The 22,167-nt window shown below is 37.2% G+C and overlaps 1 protein-coding gene across 1 annotated transcript in view; it reads right to left on the reverse strand.

The window, feature by feature from the left end:
• The window catches only part of cntnap5a (contactin associated protein family member 5a), a 137,048-nt gene that overhangs the window by 13,010 nt on the left and 101,871 nt on the right, over positions 1-22,167 (reverse strand). Inside the window, exons 17-22 of the mRNA XM_059342270.1 lie at positions 21,044-21,262; positions 15,043-15,282; positions 11,466-11,693; positions 5,371-5,504; positions 1,839-1,926; positions 1,527-1,727 (exon numbers count right to left, since the gene is read on the reverse strand). Coding sequence (XP_059198253.1) covers positions 1,527-1,727; positions 1,839-1,926; positions 5,371-5,504; positions 11,466-11,693; positions 15,043-15,282; positions 21,044-21,262 — 1,110 coding nt within the window. The remainder of the gene's footprint in view (positions 1-1,526; positions 1,728-1,838; positions 1,927-5,370; positions 5,505-11,465; positions 11,694-15,042; positions 15,283-21,043; positions 21,263-22,167) is intronic.

Genomic DNA, 22,167 nt, shown 5'->3' on the forward strand with positions numbered 1-22,167 from the left:
TTAATTAGCACTGCAACTATCTCGTTGTTATTTTTGATTAATGTGTCAGTTATTTTTTAATTAACCATTAGTGTCAATGGGACAGTTAATAGGTTCCATAATTTCTCTTTAAACAACTGTCAGTTATTTATTCTGATATTAAGTGCACAATGATACATAGAAAAGCAGCAAATCCACGTGATTTTGAGAAGCAGGGACCAAAACATGTTGCAGAATAAATAACTGAAAAGGTTTATTAATTATCACGTTTTTGTTTCATCAAGTAGTTAATTCATGTGGGAGGCAGTTTCAGAGTTTCACTGTCACCTTTTCATCTCACTTAAGTTTGCAGCCTTGAAATAAAGTTTTTATTTTTGATGGAAAAATCTCTGGTAATCAGAGATCTACAGGTAACTAGCAAAATGAAGTTAAAACAGTCTACCAAGTCTAAATGCGCCTACCGACATTAATAACAATTCATAATAAACTTTTATTAATATGACAGAATGCAGCGAGGACCCGACTGCTAATGAGAAGCTGGACAACAGAGAAATATCTCTGGAGTTTGGAATCGAAAGCTAGCCTCAAAACTAGTCTAAAGTTTAAGGTTGTACATATAAAAATACATGCAAGATTAAAAAAAAGATATTACATATATAAAAACATATAAGAAAGTACACCCTAAAGAAGATTTTTTTTTTTCTAGAAATGTACTGTATTATTTTACAGGGTTTTTCTTGGTAATTCTACATTAAGTGCAAATGCAAAAAAAAGGTAAATTCCTTTTATTAAAAATAATAACCATAAAAAATATGTTAAAATCTGTAAATGAATTAATATAATATTTTATGAAAAAGTATTATTTAATTCCTCAATGGTCTTGAATGTTAAATTACAGTGAACTCTACTGAAAATACAAAAAATACACATCATATTGCTAAATGTATTGAATTGTGAATGTGAGCTGGGCAGAGGCTATGATGCGCATTTTAGTTGATTTAAAATGTAAAAAAAAAAAATCTGTACATAAGCTATACATTTTTAGAATTGAGGGAATACAAATTGTTGTGGGCCTAAAACAATCAAAAATGAAACTGAAAATGTAAAGAAATAATTGTTTCGTTTCATCTTTTTGTCACAGCTGCAGGGAGCCACTGTGGCTCCTGAGCTGCAGGTTGCCTACCCCTGAATTTAACCTAAGCTGCATGTTTTTGGACTGTGGGAGGAAGCCGGAGGACCCGGAGAGAACCTGCGACCCTGTAAGTGTACGGCTGCTACACCACCGTGTCATCCATTTCAGATCTCTACAATCCAGTTGTTACTAGTCATAGTAGCAATTCGATGATTAATCAGAAGACTTAAACTAATCTGTAACATGAATCCATTGTAGCTCACAAAGGTGCCAGTGCCATAAACTTTGTGTTTCCAGCTTGTGTGTTTCACAGCGTTTGCTGCTCAACCTGAAAATGCCTGTTCAATGTGTGTATGTGTGTGTGTATGTGTGTGTGTGTGGGCGAGTTAAGCAGCACAGTAATCAAGTGTTTTACCTTGCTGTATGTGTGAGGTGGACTCTGCCAGCGCTCCACAGTTTGATTGGACGAGTGGACCGCGGATGGTGACCAGTGAGCTCCCTCGATTCGTCAGCGCCGCCTTAAGTGGAGCAACGTGATTGAACTGGACCGACGAGAGGCAGCCAATGAAACCTTTAGAAGCCGCCTGCATTACCTCGTCATTGAGGCTTTCCCTCCCTGCAGAGCACAGTGGATAAGGGGGACATTTTTATGATTTATAGTCATTTCTTAGAGCCAAATTCAGGGATGACGTGGGAGTTTTTGCATGAAGATGGTGGGAGGACTTACTGGTGACTTTGCCCAATGTCAGGGATCTGATTAAGATCAGCTCTGCATCAGATGACAGTGTGTACTTTCTGTGGATGTCCTGGTCGATCTAGTTGAGTGGAGAGAAATCAAATAACAAGGCAATTACAAGAAATCCAAACCGAGGTAACACCAGCAGCAGCAGCAGCACATTTCAATACATTATAGATTGAGAATGGTCTTCTCCAGCGCTTCATGCAGAACCATATCCGCCCACAGTTAGCTTTGAAGTGATTTCGACCTTTCACTCTCGCACCACCATGCTGACTCAGTCGCATCACTTAACTTGATGATCCGCAATAAAACACTGCAGTATTATGATTACGTCCACTTCCGTTTATAAAATGCTTACGGTAGGACATCTATAGGCCGGCTGATGACCCGGCTAAGAATAGATTTCATTATAGCGGAAAATTAATTTCAACGCCATCTCTCTCTATTGTCAAGCAGGGAGGAAACTCTGTTATAGTTCCTCATTTATATGTCAAGTCAAGTCAAGTGTATTTATATGAAAATACTCAATGTGCTTCAACAATAAAAACAAAGCATCATACATGATGATATAAAATATCTACATACAAAAAGATATAACATATATAAAGACATAAGAAAGTAAAAAAAAAAAAATAATAAAATATATATAAATTAATACTATGTAAATAAATACTATATATATATATATACACACACACATATATATATGTGTGTGTGTGTACTGTATTATTTTACAGGCTTTTTCTTGGTTGCAAAATGCAAAAAAAAAAAGGTAAATCCTTTTATTACAAATATTAACCATCCGATACACATTAAAATAATGGTTAAAATCTGTAAATTAATTAATATAATATTTATAGCTCTTTTGAAAAGTATTATTCAATTGCTTAATGGTGTTGATGTTAAATTATTAAAACTCAAAAACTTTTTAAGAGTATGGTTAACAAACTTACCGTCATATTAAATTAAAAATGAAAATGTCAGTTATTCTACAGATATATACTCTTTAAATACAGATTTTTACTGGATTTTTATCTGTTAAATAATTAAAATAATATATATTGAAATAATTTAACTGTAATTTGACTGCATGTGTTTGGCAACTTTTGCTGCCAGACTTTTAACGTTGTTTTTTTTTAAACTTTTTTTTATTACAGTGTAGTACAAAGAAAATAAAAATATTAAATCTATTATTGTTATAAGTATTTCAAAAATAGGTGTAATAATTACGTTAATAGTAATGACAACTATACTATTTTTTTTTTAGATAAAAGTTTAAAAAATAAAAGTTTAACATAATAACCTGCAGTCTGAGTCACACTAAGTGTTTGTGCAAAATATATGTTTTAGTCTGCTTTTAAAAGAAGACGCTGTTGTAGCAGATTGTGATGAAGTTGTGTCACTGCACAGAATCAGTTTATAATCCTAAAATATCGAAGCCCTTTTTAAATCACATAACTTTGTCATGGTAATTCCACATATATTTATTGCAATGTATGGTGACGCATAGCTAGAAAAGTAAAATATGAATGTAACCTGTCTTTGAGATAAAAATAAAAATACAACCACATCTAACAGCCTTCATGAGCAGACAGGGCTTGCTTAGTCATAACATGAAGTAAAAGTGAAACTTCTGTCCTGTAAAAGAAGGAGACTGAAATCTCTACCAATGCATCAAACTGTGCTTTAGTGTGGAGCAAATCTCCATCTAATGAAGGCTATAAGATGAGGCTGAAAGCTCTGCAGAATCCTAGTAATTGGACCGTGTGTTAATAGTATTTTGTCAATCTCAAAACCAGCTTACGATTATATTTACCATAATACTATCTTAATACTATATCATAATACAGCTCAGCCTTTCTCTGTGGATTAGAGGGATATCTCATGCTAATGCAAAATTTGGACAGGGAGCACAAAAACTTAAGCTGTGGTAGTCCTTTTTTTAGGCATCATTGGGCAAAAAAATCCATAATAGCCTTTCAGCATATTGTAATTCAAGTGGTCTGAGATAAAAACTAGACTCTGCACCTCCTCTGGACTCTGACTCTTGTTGGGGTTCAAGGCTTGATGACAATTTGTAGGTTTTTTGGGAAATGCAGATGTGGGTGCACGTTCTTGCAGTTGGTGGAAGCCTGATTCAATGAAGGAAAATCCTGCAGAAAAAGTTGCAATTCCAGCACTTGCAACAACGTCCTACACTGCAGAGCAACCAAAAATAAAAAAAGGAAGACAAACTTCTCAAAGACTCTAAAAGAGAGTTTGATGGGAAACAATAAAACATATGAATCTGTGAAGCATTTCAGAAACAGAGAGGAAAAGTTGCTAACATTTTATCCCTCTGCTAACAGCACTCCCTGGCTAATTCAGGTTCATGTTTATGTCAATAGCTTTAGCCTGGAATCACAGTCTGTCCTCTCAAAGAGCTTTACAGTCACAAAAGTTGCTAAGAAAACAGAACTGTGGTTCTCATAGAATTTCTGCAATATTTTACATTTTTATTTAATTTAATCTTTAATCATTGACATCTCTTTTCCAAGAGACCTAAGCACAAAAAAACATTCACTAAAGCACAATCAGCAAAAAAGAATCAACACATAATAAACAGTTTCAAGAATCATAAAGAAATATAAAATAATACAGCTTTAAATCACAAATTGACTCTAGTTTGAGGGCTGTTTGAAGTTCATTCAATTTGAAAAGTTCATATAATAGCTAAAACCAGTTCTGCCAACATTAGTGCCACATGAGGGATCTACGGATCAGTAGTTACTAGTTTTTAATGAGAAGAGAAATGTAGCTGGATCAGTCTTATGGCTCCAGTAAAGGTACTGGTATCATATGAAACTAAAAGACCTAATGAATCTATTGGTACCAAAGTTGGCTTTAAAGTTTTTGATACCAAATCACCGCATGGATTTTTATAAGGTATACCTCAATGTCTTGTGGTATTTTGAAGGGAGTTTTGACCTTTTTTTTTTCAATCCTTGAGTAGTCAAAATGGATAAATGTGTTGAATAACTCAAACAAATTCCTGCAACAACTCATGAAACATAATCGAATCAAAACACAATGTTTGTTACAGATTTATGACTAGAAGAACTTGGCTTACAGTGCTAAATTTCAAGCATTTTTCACCAGTTTTCAGATGATGTACACAACTTTTATGTGGCATCTACTGTTTACCTGCTATCTCCCCCTAAAAATCTCCCCTAAAAAGCACACAAAAATGGCACTATGTGGGTCTCAGAGGGGCGGTTTGAAAGGGCGAACATGACATGGCATGGAAGATGGCATGGAGATCAAAATTTTAATCTGAGATGATAATTATTACAAGCAGAAAGAGAGAGGGGTGTAGGACAGAAAGGAGAGAGCTGCAGAAGGTATTTCTACATTCTGCTGTTTTTATTTCCTTTTCCAGTCAACTGCCTTCCACACCTTTAATACGAGGGAACACAAAAGTACTATGAGGATAGGAAAAAATATCCCATCTTGACCTTTCGGGGGGCCCTGTAGTGCTCACCTGTACATAAAGGTTTTTTCCGACTCGGTGGATTCTGATTCGATGGAGTCGTCCGTCTGCCAGGTTGGTGAGGACGGGGCTGAACACTTCAGGACTCCTGTCTGTCTGAAGGTGATACCAGATCTGCAGACTCCCTGAACACAAAGCAGGAAAAGACACGTTTCTCTTCTCCTTCAAATGGAGCACTTTATGTTGAGTGACTTGCTATTGTGCTCGATGCAACTTTAAAAGCCATAGACTCAAGTCCAGTGCATGAACACCACACTTTGAGTATGTGAACACTGCATTATGAAGGCAACAGGAGAGAAGAGGATACACCTCTTTACTGAAATGCAGTGGATGCTTATATATAAATAGACCACTATATCTAAACTACTTCAATTGCCTTTTGAGATATACAAATATTTATCTCATCGCTCCTCGCTCCCACACAGAATAAGTCAATATGAGCACAGTGTTCCTCCCACACACACACACTTGCTGGCAGATCAAAGAGTCAGATAGCTATGCATTGTCAAGTGGAGCCGGGTCAATATTACAATTCCCGGTCTGTAGGTGAAGGGCTTTGTGTAGTGATTCATTTCAAATCCTGAGAGTGCTCCTATAGATGAAGGTCACTGTGGATGAAGTGTCTCCTCTGCCCTTCAGTGTTTACAGAGACCCGCCGAACACGAGAGTTCTGATTTAACACAAAAGAGAGTCTTAGGACACCGACACAGTCTGCGTAACAACTGTACTGTCACTCAATATGATGCTCGCAAAGTTTGGAGACAGCTTAGAGGCTGTCAGCTTAAAGCTTTGAGGCCTTTTCTTGTGTCAGAATGCTGAGATACCGCATTGACAGCAAGGAAGTACTCTGCAAACAAGCGAGGACCTTTTACTGAAAATTTTCTCCAGCCTTGAATCGACACAGATTAGTCCAATCACCGTTGTCTCTTTTCTTTTATTATGTTGTTTACTGTCTAAGATCTTTTTAAAAGTGTCTTCTTTCAGATATCCAACTACTTCAATTGTGCATATGGACCGGTTTTATGTATCACACTCCTGATAAAGAAATAAGCAGAGGAGGTTAAATCTATTCATTAGCCCATAATCAGTCTGCACAAAGTTGTGGGGGCAGCAGTGGTATTATATTCATGCTGGCAGCTGTAGCACCAGTAAGATACACATTATCTGCATGTTCAGGCTCATTTTCTGTTCTGCTCAACAGCTAATCCATGCAAATAAATTTCCTAAAAATTAAGGATTAAGCAATTTTATGTGTTAATTAACCCTCAGCTGGTGGGGATTTCTTTGAGAGATTGCCAGAAATACACCATTTGTTGTAGAAAGAAACTGTAAAAATAGGCATTATTTTTTAAACTTTCTGACAGTCGAACGGATCATGGGTTATAAAGGTTTCTGTTAGGAAAAGTAAGCAAAACAAAGCACTGTGAGAATTGTGATATTATTTCTGTCAAAATAACATTATTCTACGTCCCATTTAAAACGTTGCCAATAATAAACCGTTTGGAATAACTAGATCCTGTTAAAAACAATGGCCCTCATTTATCAAACGAGCGTACGTCAGAAAGTGAGCGTAAAGTGGGCGTAAGATCATTTCTACGCAAGCCTTGGCATTTATCAATTTGGACGTGAGCGGAGGGTACGATCAGATTTCACGTCTGCTTTCAGCTCGTGTACACAAATTTGAGTCAGCATGAAGTCCACATGTCTGAGGAGAATTGATCTTAGACTATTGTATCGATGCCTGGAGCTGATAAAACTCTTTGGTGTTTTGTTTTTTAATGGTGACAAAGCAAAAAATGTTTAGACTACATACTTTATCATTACAACATAATCCAAAATAAATACACCCTGCGATCATGAAATTCTTTTAACAGAATACCAGCCGAGGATATTAAATGTTGTTGTCTTCTGCTATTAAATGTTTACTGTTATCCTGCTGGACACCGGAGCGTCAGCGTCTCCTTTACCAGCGGTTCTGACCCAATAGAAACATTTTCCAATCATCGCTGCCACACGCTCCTCTAACTAGGACATCATTCTTAGTAAATGTAAAGAGATGAATAATATATCTCCATCACAATAATAGCAATATTCGGATATTATATAGATTATTAGGCTTTATATATCACAATGTATAAATTAATTACTCAAACCTCGCCGGGAGTTTAATGGGCCGCTACTCTGCTGACAGCACCACTGATTTCCTTCCTTTTCACTTTTTATGCTGCCAAACAAAACTAGTTTGTTGTTTTGCAGCTGTTGGGCGTCAGCCTTTCACTTTCTGCCTATGAGAAATTCCTCTTCTTTTTGTATTAAAACTTACTTTAAAACCAACCAACCAAACCAACCAAAAAGCTGTGAAAACTTTTTTTGTCTGTGCTCCAAATGTAAAATATTCACTGAACTTGTTAGACTTGATAATTATAAGATAAACCTCCGTCGCTGCATATTTCTATAATATTGTTATTTGTAACGGTGCATGTTGCTAATAAAGCTGACTTTAGGGGGGAACATCCTCTTTTTGGCCGTATTGCTTCCTTTGGTGTCGTAAACTCTGGAGGCGAGCCAACTTAATCGGGTACCGGTATATATTAGGGCTTGACATTTAAATGACGCTTGTTTCGAGATTCCACATTTATCAACAGCGGATCGTTCTTATGCTGTGATTGGCGAGATACGATCGTTTGATAAAATCCCACGTGGACCCTGTCGTAAGACGAAATATACGCTCAGATCTGCGCTGGTTTCTACGCTCGTTTGATAAATGAGGGCCATTGATTCTGAAGATACGATTGATTCTGCTAAGACGAACAGTCATATTCACTGAAAATCTGTTTTCCACAGGGCAGAGAGGAGAGGACAGGAAAGGCTGTAAATATGCAAATAATTCAATATATATAGCATGTGGATACACTCTTTTTTTTTCAATATTCATGACATTTGGAAATGTGTTGTATATATAAATTCCATTTTATTCCAGTTTTTAAAAATTATTTATTAGCTAAATTTAACTTATTTTTTTTATGATTTATGTCATTGTACCTGTGTTTTTCTGCACAAAAGACATATTTGAGTTGTTCCCACTTCTAGCCATGATTGTGCTGATTTCATGGAGCTGCAGGACTATATATTTTATATATATTTTTATATTTTTTTTAGTGAAATATAAGGCCACAGTAAGTAAAATGTTAAAAAGTGTAAAAAAAAACGCCCTGAAACAGCTTGCTTGGGTTCAGAGGGTTCAGAGGCCCCAGACCCTCTGAGACATCCACATGGTTTGTCAGGATATCTGCACATGTCCCTGTAATTGGTTCTTGCTTTAAGGTTAAAAGGGGAAAAAAGTTATTGTTGTAGCTGGAGTGCGATAGGATTATGATTGAATCCTTTTTGTTGAAAGGGATTTTTTTCTATTGCATAAAAAATGACAATGTCCAAGTGAACACTGGTGTGTCTCGTTTGCGGTGCACAAACGTAAAGTGGAACGGCCCCTCGCTTGTGTCAGGGAAGCAATCTCCTGTGTAATTATGCAAAAATAATGTGGTAACCATGGCAACAAAATTGTGTCAGCCTGTGAGTGCAGGGATTTTCCCTGATGATCAGAAAAAAAAGGAGTTAAAACCAAGAAGAGACATGTGTTACAACCCCGTTAGGAATAATAGGAACCATGGTCAAATTTCTCATTATTTATGATTCATGATATTTATTTATTGTCACATGAGATCCAGCTGAAGGTGCAGCTTATAAAGCTTTTTCTCTGTGAGCTCTCGTCACCGTCAGACTAGTTAAATAAATGCATAAAGGGTGACTTGTTATTCCAAAAACATGTTTGCACAATCCACCCCCGTCTCAAACTCTCTGTAATGTGGAGCCGTTCTACAGTCACACAGAGGAGATTGACACACAGCGACTAACCTACAATATATGCATGTTGGATTCTCTCAGTTCCTTCACAATCAGTGCTGTCAACCAACAGTGATGTTATTCTTCTCCACCTTAAAAAAGACTGTACTCATACTGTAATTCTAGACTTTGTCCACTCATGTAGTGTTTTTGCTTTTTACCCAAATGTAGAATGTTTTTAACGATTGTCAACCCTGTCTCCCATGAATTATGCTACTTTCTATGTTTTGAGTGATATGTACTGTAATTTCTCCTGGATTACAGTTGCAGTTTAAACACGTGGTTTAAAGTGTTGCTTATGTTGTTAAATGGTTCCAGTTTGGATATGTTTACTGACAGATGGTTTGGGTTAAAAAAAAGTTTGTTATGTAACTTGGTTATGTTTAGAAACAAAAGTACTTGGTTAGGTATAGTAAAAACAAAAAAGAAAGAAATTGAGTTAATAATGAGTATGTTTGTGTAACCTATTTTATTGAGTGGATTGAATCATAATGGTCCAGATATATTTAAGTTCCTTTTGTTATCTCATTTTAATAGTAAACGTCTGGAAGTGTTTTGTGTTGATGAGTTGACAGAGAGCGGAATAAAGAGTGTATTGGCTGCACATGCACCTCTGTTTTGTTATTTATATTATCTAAAAGTATAGGCATAATGCTCAGCTACATTTGTTCTGAAAATAACTGAATTTGACATTAGCGGTGTCTTGGGTCAAAGTCCTTTTTTTGTTTGATCTGCTCCATATTTGGACATCCATAGGCTTTGTTCTTGATGATTAACAATATTTTTTTTAATCAAATATAATCTGGAAGAAAATAAGTTTCCCTCTAAAAGCTTTTGTATCCATGGAAGCTGAAGAACATCAGGCAAAAGGACAGCAGATGAAAACTAGACTTTCATGTAACTCAGGTATGTATGTTGAATAATTTACATTGTCCTTTTTTATATAAAAAATAAATTAGTGCTGTAAAGACAGCTTGCCTCTGGTCGACGGTGCAAATGAATGTGTCAAAGGTCACCAAATTTGAATTTGACACAAAAATTTGAATTTTTGAAAACAAAAATATTTAAAATAATAATTCAATATTGAATAATATACATTCTCTGTTATCAAATAAAAAAACAGATTAAGTCACATCGAAACAGTTATAATTCATGTGACGAAAGTGACCAAATTTGAATTAGACAGAGAATTTGCAGTGAATCCATAACAAATCACAAAAACTGAAAAAAAAATCTTTTAACCAGCACTAAATGACTTCACTCCCTCTGGGAAAAATATGGTTCCCCCAAAATGTTTTTGTATCTGAGGAAGCTGAACATCAGGCAGTGACAGCCGATAAAAAATAGTGTTTTATCTAACTCTGGTACATTTAGATTTGTTTTACTGTTGAATATTAAACATTGTCTGTTATCAAATTAAATTCAGTGAGTCGTGAGTCAAAGGTCACAAAATATAAATTGACACAGAAAATGTGCAGTAATTCCATGATTTGAAAAACAAAAGCCAAAAGAAATCTTATAAATATTAAATAAAAAAAGAAAGCTGCACTGAATGACTTCGCCCCCCTGAGCACATCCACTAATTGCCTTTAGTGGGTTATAAAAATTCTAAATAATTAAGTATGCCGGCACAGAGTTTGACACCTGGTTTAATCACCGAGCCACTCAACTGGAAAAGGGTTTTGGTGCCATGACTGCTCATCCCACTTATGGCCTGGAAAACCCTTTCAAAATAAAGCTACATTTTGAGCACACAGTCTTGTTTAATCACATCACTGTCATTTCAACCGCCGGCAACACTGAAGGCGTCGCACATCAAACAGGACGTTTCCATCCAGATCTTTGCTTCCATATGATGATGTAAACCACAGCATTTTATCTGACACGATTTGAAATGTTTAATGCAAATGTGATGTTTTCAAAGGAATTTAAATGTAGTTCATAATGGATGTGTTAAGCAGCAATGCTTTGGTTCATATAACTAGGTGGAAGATGTGTTTGCCAACAATTCAGATGCTAAATTTATCCTGCTGGCTGTGCAGGCAAGGGCTTTTTTCTGCATGTTAGTGATGAGGGCTGCAGATAGCACTTAAATAAGTATATAAATATTTAGCTATATATGTCACTGCCATAAGTTATTACTGTGTAGCATTCTTTCACTCTGTTAATGTCAGAGCTGCATGTACCGTTCTTGGCCAGGATGACAGCGATGTATTGCTGGCTGAAGGTGCTGACAGTCAGCAGCATGGCCGGCCTCTGGGAGGTGACGAAGCTGAAGGCCATGTCCTCTCTGGCTCTGCTGCTGCTTTCCGTGGAAACACTGGAGGCCTGCGAGCTTCTGTTCTGCATCACTGAGAAGGGCTCCTGGAAGGTGTAGGTCACAGAGGACTCCATGTCGAAGGACACAGACACCTCTGCACACATGAGGACACAAAGAGAGAGAGAGAGAGAGAGAGAGAGAGAGAGAGAGAGAGAGAGAGAGAGAGAGAAAGAGAGGGGAAAAAACAGCTTTCAGTGCCGGGAGCTCTTTTACAACTGTTTTTGAAACAAGATTAAAAGACTGAGCCGCAGCTCACGGCCTCCAGAGGCTGGAATGCTCATTACACCTCAAAATATGAAAGTGGAAAGCTCAAAACACAACCTAATCAAAAGTTGGGGGGAAATGTAGTTCGTGCCCAGTGGTTAAATCGACAGGGAAGCTGCAGTTTTGAATGAAATCTGTCTTTCTTCAAAGGTGCGGTGCAGAAACAGCTGCACAAGAACTCTTCGGAAAGTTGGATTTACAGTTTACCTACCTAAAAATTAGCCAGAGACACCTATTAGTATCCAAAGCTGCAGAAAAACATAATTTTGAGTGCTGTGTTTTCTTCTGCACACAGGAAACGTATGTTCACTGCTTTTAGCTTTTAAGTCCTGCAGAAGGAGGACACATTTCTTGAGGATAAACTCACTCGATGTTTTTCTGTAATCCATACTACAGATATGAAGCATGCATATCAAAGCACATTATTGAACTTCAAGACGATGACTCAGATATAATTTTAACATCAAATCAGCGGCTGCTAAAGCACCACAGGGATTCAAGCGTAGTCGATCAATGCCATTCACAGCACTGTTACCTCAACAAAACAGCCTTAACAAGCCAGCTTGTGCTTTTTGTGTTTTGTTGTGTAAAAAAAACCTTTAACTTTCAAATTAAGCACACAGCTCCTGGGGCCAGATGCATAAACCATGTGTATGCTTATGAAAAAATATTCACACACCTTTTCTCACAGATAAAGTGGTATTTATAAAGGAATTGTGAGCTGTGAGAATGTGCGCAAATCACTCATTCTTCAGACTGAGCGAACAGACGGATTTAGCTGCGATAGCAGCAGGTAACATGAAGGTGAGCATGAAACATGAGGTGAGAGACGCAACTCTGGAAATAAAACAATATTTTTGTATGTCACTGAAAGTGTGATTATTTTTTTCAGGCAACAGCTGTTGTAGAAAATCCAATCAGGTGCATTTATAAAATTAATCTTTAGTTATTTATGATTTATCATTCTTTTTACTTACATTTGAGCAATCATCATCCCTGTTAATGATTGTTATCTTTAATCATAAAGCACTTAGTAAAGTTTTAACACGAGCACTGTGAGTGATTCATTGATCATCCTTATGATGTTTAATAATAATGATGATTACATTTTACGGAGATAATACACAAATATGTGATGAGTTTGTGGCATGAAAGCTACAAACAGTAGTGACAGCTGTTCTGGCTTCACTGAAGAACCTGAAAATTGCGCCTCTTCTTCGTTGCTCGTTGACAGATCCAGTGTTGCAGCAGGGCACGACTTTTAATATGCAAACAGATGTTTGAAGGCAAAGTGTGGAAATGTGGCCTGTGCATGTATGTGCCACTCCACAATGATGAGATTTTTAACCCCCTAGTGACCACCCCTTTACAGAGAATTTGCAGTTGTGTGCAGTGGATATTTAGGAGGAGATATTTAGTTGTTCTGCTCATAAATCTATAATAAAAATGACTTAATTAATCAATTAATTTAATCTATTAAGATCTATTAATAGTTCAGAACATGAATGTTTGGCTTTCTGAAGTTCATTTTCAGCTAAACTATGTCCAGAAGTTGTTGCTGCAATCTATGGGTTGATAGCATTTGTTACACACATTTGCTGCTGAATTTTGCAATTTTTCTTATCTCAAAAAAGGCTAAAATGGGTCTCTCCAGAATATAATTTTAATACATCAAGATCTTTGGAACAACATAAAAAAACATGCTGTCATTTGGTTTCAAAAACTTCATAGACATTTTGAAGATTTCTGTATTTTTTCTCTAAACTGCCGAGAAACCCCCTTATTGTTAATATACCCATGATTTGAATGAGCAATATATCTACCTTCAGTACTCCAATGAGGCGCAATAATAATGCTCTTCTGTGTGTAATGGTGCGATTTCAACCATTGAGTCCATCTATATTATATATATTGTTCCTAATTTTATATTTCTTATTGTTTGGATTGTTAATACCTTTATATTTCTTGTCAATATTGCTTGTTTACTATTTATTGTTATTTTAGTGATGCAACTTTCTATTTTTACTATAAACTTCTGCTGCTGTAACACTGTAAATGTCCCCACTGTGGGACTAATAAAGGAACTTATATTATTTACATCTTCTATACGCCAAGGGGTTAAAACACAATCAGGCATATGTGCTGCTTTATAAGTCTCATAAAAATAATGCATATGCACATCTCTGTCTTTGTGCATTCATACAGTTTTAGTTGTGAATCAACACAGATTTTCATGCATATGGCCCCAAGAGTTAAGAGCGTAGAAAGTAAGGAAGCCACAGTATTCCAACAAATCGAGGCCCTGTTACATCACTGTCTTGTTCGACATTGCTGCAATAACACATTTACAATGGGAGCAGTACAGTCTCTGTAAGTAGCACATCCAATGAAGCAGGTAATCTCCAGGCAACTGCTGAATATCACTGCTGGGTAAAGTGCTAATATATTTATACACTAAATAACTACCAGAAAATAACTCTGACAGTTTACTTTGCGAGGAAGCGACGCGCGTTGTTTAATCACACCCTTTTCTTTTTAATGTGCTGTACTTTCATTATGTCAAAAACTTCAACAACAAGGAGCTTTGAAAGTCTGCCATACAGCTGAAAGCATTTATTTTACTCCTCACAGTTTAACTCCCATAGAGACACGGATCAAAGGGAGAGTCGGCGACCTGCAGGTGACGTATCTGATAGGCAACACAACAACGCAGCTATCTGTGATATGATCCGAGTTGTAATAAAGCAGAAATATCTTTGAACAGAAGTCGGATTAACTATATCCTGGCACAGGCGCCACTTTCATATGATCACACTGAACAAGAGGAAACAGTGTAAATATTGCAGTGTGGTCTGTCACATTTGCAGCCAGAAATTGCATCCCTTGTTGTCGAGAATACGTCAAACTATTTCTCTGGCTGTTTGCTCAGCCTGCTGCTCTGCTCGGCTTCTGCTCGGTGTCCTCGCTCTGTTCTGCGCTCGCATCCTGCAGGAGATAATTTGCTCTAATGCATTTTAAATGTTCTTGGAGTCTGGAGCCAGGACAAGTATTAATTGCCTCTTGCATTACTTGCATTTTTATCGATGCGCTGTAATGGAATAACCTTGGCAATGATCGATTATTTATTTGCTGTAATCAACATTAACCTACATTAAGAATGAAGCTTTTTGTCGTCTCACCTTGGTTACAGGTGGTTCCTCCGTAGGCAGACTGCGAGCAGTCGCACACGTAGCCGTTGCTCTTTTCGATGCACCTCCCTCTGTTGTGGCAGAGGCTGCTGGAGCCGCTGCAGTAGCCGGGGCAGCCCGAGGTGACCCCAGGTGTCATCTTAGCCCTCTCCTCCAGATCAAAGCTCATGCCGTTGATGGTGAGAGTCCGGATGCAGCCCAGGAAGCCTCTCTGCTGCGAGGCTGTTCCTCCTGAGAGGATAAGAGCCGTTAGTCACATCTAATGCTCGCTGCTGAGAAGCATCTCGGATGATTTTATAACCATGATCCCCTTTAAGGCTGATGAGGATTTACGACAAACATTTACTTAATTCCAGTTTGCATCTGGGGCAACTCTGTAGGCACTAAAGCGTGTGAAACCTCATTAAGACTAAATATACAACGTAATGGACAAAGACGGGTTTCGGAGAAACATCATTGTGAGATGCACGAAGAAAACAAATGTCTGTGACACAGTGACAGCTGCTAATTTAGGCTTCAGAAAGGGTTGATGACTTCTGATGGAATCTATTACATTGTTATAGCTGTAATTTATCTCAGGAAAACACATGGACAGGTGGGTGTGATTTGCCGTTGTGATCCCCTGAGACTGACAATTGTTAATGAACCTTCATTATAAGTTTTCTAAATTCCTCTGGCATATGTCTAGAGCTATATTCTGATGACACAAGCAGCATTGATTGCATGTTACTACTGGTACTATATAGCAGGAGAACAGCTGGCGAACAGCAGAGATATCACACAAGTTAATTACTGCTGGTGATGTATAACGCTATATGGGCTTTCATGCTATTAACCCGAGCTGCCGCCTGATTATGAATCTTTTCCAAGTAATAACCAAATTAAGTTTAGTCATTGACCTTGGCCTGTAAAGGTTACGAGAGCCCAATGTTCAGGGTTCAAACATTATGTTGACTAAGGTGTTGCTGACATTATCGAGTAAATAAACCTGCATTGAAACACAACGGGAGATATCAAGGTCAGACAGTTATTGTGGTCAAATATCATACTATAAGTCCACTTACTTTAAGTGAGGATTGACACCTGGCCAATCTTAGCTCTTGAATGCTACACAGGGCAGTGTAGTCTAGTAATAGCGTGGAATTCATTAGAACCTGCACTGCCTGCTGAAGGTCAGGGACAAACAAACATTTCGGCCTCTCTGGAACAGCCATTTTTTTGTAGTTTAGGTGGTGCTGTAAATGCTCCTAGCTGCCATTTCTCACTGTAATTCCATCTGGCACCTGATCACACTGGAGTAGTTCGTAAAAACATTAACCTCTAAACAGTAATCTTACTTATTTCCATCTCGCTGCTTTATTCCTGCTGTACATGCTCAAATGTCTAAATATAAACCGGAAGAGACTAGTAGACTATCAGTGTGGACATAGTTGCTGTAACGTCAAGTGTTGGTTTGTAGATCGCTGTTTCGATGCCTCAAAGTTGTTCGTCACCATCTTGTTCTTTTGGAAGCAAAAGTGATCACATTCGGTCAAGAGGGTGGATCTGACTGAGAACCAGAGGACACTATGCATGCCACCACCTATACCGGATACATACGGTATGCAAACCTTTGTCTTATAAAGTTAGCTTCCATTCTTCAAGGTAAACTAGAAACAAGTTCACAGCTATTTAAATGTGCAAAGATAAATGGATGCGAAGCCTATCCTGACCTCGACCTAAGCATAGCCTCCTTTATAGTCTATTGTACTCTAAATTAAAACCATGATTTACGAAATGAACATCATGCTGCATTGAAGAAGTCTTCAAACTAACGACTGAGACGATAAAGATGAAAAGAAAATGTTCACTGAGGGCAATTTTCACATGGACTTCTATGCAATCATACTTCTTTCTGCAGCCCCCTGCTGTCCATTAGAAAGAATGCAGGTTTAAGGAATTCACTTTTCAAACAAGTCAGCTCTGTCAAAGTCTTTTAATACAATCGTTGGTATAAAAATAAGTGCATCATTGCATTCCTCTCTGGTTGAAACAGCTTTTTTAATGTAATTACAGAATAATGAGATATCATACTTTAAAATTAACCTTATTTCATTAAAGAAAAGGATGTATACGCCACTCTCCACTTTAATCTATTAAATAGAAATGGAAGGAGCCTTTAAATAAATAATTAACAGCCTTACTGTGTTGCATAATATACTGTGAGGCTATTCAATATTTAAACATTTTAACAGCAATAATCCTATGTGGAGTAGGTGATAAATTCCACATTAATTCCAGTGTACTGCACTCCAATATTCTATTATCCATCCAGGCTTCCCCAGGCTGTAAAACTCCCCGACTCATCCTTCGTACTCGACCATAAAAAAATACTTTTTCTTTTTTATCCCTCCTGCGTAAAATAACTACAACTCACATTTTGTTGTGCAACCTTGTGTTGCAGAATGACAATAAACAAACCTTTAATAGCTTTTTTTTGTGACTTACAAGCTTCATTTTCTGTCAGATGCTCTGTATTTATGGATTTGTTCAAATATGTGGAAAAATAAGACAGAGGTGGATCTAATAAGTTGTTTTTGAATCAGTCATGGGAGGCTTGGCATAACAAAAATAGGCAAATATGAATATAATTTTTGTTTGTTTCATTGATTCACATTTACATTACATTCACATTGTTTGCGCATACACCTCATGCCTTCCTTTTTTTATAATGTATTGTTACCTGTTTCCTTATGCAATAACTTATAAATTATTTTTTACATTTCTAAGTCTATACATTTTTTCTGAATATTTTCTTAAGTCTATATATTTATAGAAAAAATAGAATATATTTATTCTATTTTTCTACTATTTCTTATTATATATACAGTGCTCAACAAATTTATTAGACCACCTGTCATAAATTGAGAAAACGTCAGATATTAATCAAGCAGAACATTCAACAACTAAAACAAATTTTTCTGTTCAGGAATGCAGTTAAATAACTATAACTTCACATCTTAATCAAGAAATAATAATGTGCTTTCACTGTTTTTTTCCTGTAAAACACTAAATTTGAAAATTCATGGATAACAAAAATAATCAAATTTTAGCATTAAAAATATAATTTGGGTTAAAGAGCGTCTACATACTGGTATATTAACCATTCAAGAAACATTGAAAAAGGCTTTGGTAATCACTAATGCTGTTAATTTAGGACAGCTGTGGCACAAACCGGTGGTCTAATACATTTGTTAAGCACTGTATATATAATTTTTATTTCTGTCTATTCATGGTTGGAGTAACTGTGGTGAAACTACATTTCTGATTCTGATTCCGTTCCTAAACTAGTAATCAGCTTTAAAAAGCCTTTATAAGCAACATAAACACACATATTAAAGTTATGAGAGACGGTGGTAAAAATACACCTTTGCACTTTCTTATGAAAACAATTAAATCTTCACCTAATGACAGGTTATTCTGAGATCAACGGAGGATTATTGCTTTCATTTGTCATTTCACTCCTGTGATAGATTATTTCTGGAAGTAAATGACCCGTTAAGTGCACCAACTGTAGGCCTACGGTAAAATGGAGAACATGTGAAAAAGAAAAAAACACACTATTTTAAATGGGGTCTGTCCCCTCCAGAGAGCTGGTGTATTATTAAGGAGACACATTAAAATGTCAGAGGGGGGAAAGGCTGCTGGAGAAATGTGAAAGGTAGAACGAGAGCAGCCATGTTCCTGAACTGGAGCAATAATGAAAAAATAATAAAATACATTAGTTCTTCACAGTAGCTTACAGGGCAGGTTTGTATTTTTTAAAGACAGTTATTGTTGGCTGTAATTGCTTCTTCTCTCCATTCGAGCTGAGGAGAGATGCCTTTGTAGTGTGACCACATTGTGAGAGATAAGGGTGAAAAAAACCCCACAGTCTTTTCTTTGTGGGAAGAGAGACTTCTGTAATTGTCTGTTAAAAATTAATTTAGTCACAAATCAAGCATCTTCTTCACATTTCTTTCAGTTGTGCATTGAAAGGATCGCTTCAAGGTCGGTTTAGAGAGGAGAAAACATTACAACAGCCAGTAACTCCTGCCAAAGCACATATTGAATGTGAAAAATGTGCTTGAAAAATAATCTGAACCTTTACTTTAAAATGGCAACAATCGATATTTCAAATATGCTCCTGGTGATAAACCCACTGAGAATTATCACCTGACTTTCCACTGTTTTACTGTCTTTCAGCTCATTGCTTCGGTTTTAATCGCCCGCAAATTTACTGTTCTGGTTTCATGCTCACCAACCTCGTTTACAGCAGCTCAATTTCAGTAAAAGTTTTCAGACCCAAACAGCACAGACACAGTTAGAGACGAGCTGCTTGACATTATACAGCTTTTAAAGAGACAGATCCTTCTCTCAGGAAGTGGTGGAGATCAAAAACAGATCTGTTTGCTTTATAGACAAATAGTTGTCCCTCAGTCGTTTAACCCTCTGAACCCTAACAAGCTGTTTCAGGGCTTTCTTCACTTTACTCATGTGCCCTTGTATTACTCTCCAATATATAATGTCTATATAAATTCTATAAAAGTCCTGCAGCTCAACGAATCAACTCAAAAATGTCTTTTGCGCCGAATAAAAACAGTTATAATGACATAAATCATAAAAAATTAAGTTTAATTTCTCTAATAAATTATTTTTTAAAAACTGGAATAAAATAGAATTTATTTATACAACAGTTTCCCAAAAAAATGTGTCTCTACATGCTATACATACTAAACTATTTGCATGTTTCCAGCCTCTCTTGTCCTCTCCCCTCAGCTCTGTGTAAACAGAATTTCTGTGAATATTTGTCATGTGAATGTTCGTCTCAGCAGAATCAATCATGGCTTCACAGTGTTGCTGAGGAGCAGAATTTTGTTGTTTGTTTTAAACAAGATGTAGTTATTCCAAACGCTTTATTTTTGGCAATTTTTTTTAAATATGACATGTAGAATAAAGTGATTTTGACAGAAATAATACAATTTTTAGCTTTGTTTTGGTTACTTTTTCTAACGGAAACTTTCCTACCCTATAATCTGTTCTAGGACTGTCAGAAAGTTCAAATTCTGATGATAATGCCTGATTTTACATTTTCTTTCTACAATGCAGTTCATTTTTTGTGTTTTTTTTTTATAGAGCACATACTTATCAGCAGGTGGGTGGCCTTGAGAGGATTACAAAATGGTTAACCTAACTTGTTACACATAATAATGATTTGAGGACAAAGGATATGATATATTGAAATTGATGGGTTAAGGGTATATTGCCTTGAAGTTCATTTTATGTTTATCAGCAACACATTGAAATAAATGGCAATAACACTGGATAATAGACAGACAGACAGACAGACAGACAGACGATCTGTGATTGGCCCAAAAAATCCTGATGGCAGCACCATTAGTGAATAGGGTACTGCCGATTGTTCCCACATCTCATTAGTCCTTCAGGACATTATCATAAAAAAACAAAAAATATTGCCAAGGCCTCGAAAATACATGTGACTGCCGACCTTCCTACCTAAAATAACTATGTTTCGTAATGTGACAATGCTTTAGGCACATAAAGCACTTGGTTAAGGTTAGGGAAAGATTGTCGGTTAAAATGATAACTTGTACGTTTAATTAAAATAATATATAAAGGGCAATAAATTGCAGGAAGGAGCATATATTGTCGGGCTAACGGGGCTTTAGAGAAATGGGTTTTTTCTTTCCGGGATAATGGCCCGTCCAACAAATGGGATCTTGCTCCAATGGGAAATTAGTTGGAAAATTGGGGCCGTGTGAGCAATGGGACATCAGAAAAATGGCATAGTAAAAGTGAATATTGGACTGATGTTCAACAGGCGACTTTTATAAAGGTGAATATATTAATATTTAGATAGCATCATGCTGTTCTGCGCCCCCGAAATCAATTAATGCAGGCTGAAATAAACCCATCTGTGGTGGAGGTGTATTGAGTCTGACAGCGAGCCTACCTACAAACAGCTGGCTGCTGAGCCGTAAGCGGAGGTGTCCGTCAGCCGGAGCCTCCAGGAAGCGGAGGGGAAGCTGGTCGACCTGCAGGGAGGCCTCCTTCACGTTGCGCTCTGCCCTCACGTAGTGCCACTGCCTGTCATTCAGGGGGAGGTGGGACTTCACGGACAGGACTGCTGGACCGTTTCCCACATCAAAGGAGAAAGTCACCACCGAGGGAGCTGTCAGGCCAGTGGGGAATCACACGCACACGCGCACACGCACACACACACACACACACACACACACACACACACACACACACACACACACACACGACAGCCAGGTCAGACTGAATGTGATATACGGTTTTTTATGTTCCTCTCTATCCTCCCTTTCTGATGCAATGCGATACAATGCTGCTGGGAAAACTTGATGACCTGAATAGATTTATGAGGGGGCTCAGCTGACAGCTCGTCAATATTTTACAATGTCTCCGATGCTGCAGTAATACATAATGGCTCCAAATATCCTGAGAACTCCTCCCTCAGGTTTGTGAACAAAACACTCTATAATCAACAACTGGAAATCTTTTTTAACACCTATAATAAATAAAGTAATCCACCGCTGCCTCTCCGAGGGATGGATAAGTCGTTGTTAAATATCCTGTACAAGATCATGTCCCTGAATTCTTTATTGCAATCCTAAAAACACTTATAAGCACGGTGTAATTCTTTATTAGTGCTCATGTAAACCGAGCCAATCTTTGGCACAAATATATCTGATTTGGAGCATTTTATCTCCTTTCTTTCCTGTAGTAAATCTACAAGGTAATCTTCTTCCATCTGGTGTGTTCATTAAGGATTTCCGCTTCACTACATGTGTAGTAAGGAAATGCTTTTAAAGTCGACTGTGACAGTATGACATAGCTGTTGACTGTGTCATTAGGATTACATCACGCTGTGCAGACCTGACAGCCTGCTTCTCGGGGAAATTAAACTGTCAACTACAGTACAGCCAGCATTTTCAACCGAGAAAAGCAAAGAAAGTATATCACTGACAGCTTTTGTGGGTGTTTTTATGTATGGCTATTTTTTTTCTTTTTTTGCATTCTGCGAGCATGTCCTTGTCATGTACTTCTCCCGTC

This window comes from Centropristis striata, chromosome 10 (genome assembly GCF_030273125.1).
Source record: "Centropristis striata isolate RG_2023a ecotype Rhode Island chromosome 10, C.striata_1.0, whole genome shotgun sequence".
NCBI lineage: Eukaryota > Metazoa > Chordata > Actinopteri > Perciformes > Serranidae > Centropristis > Centropristis striata.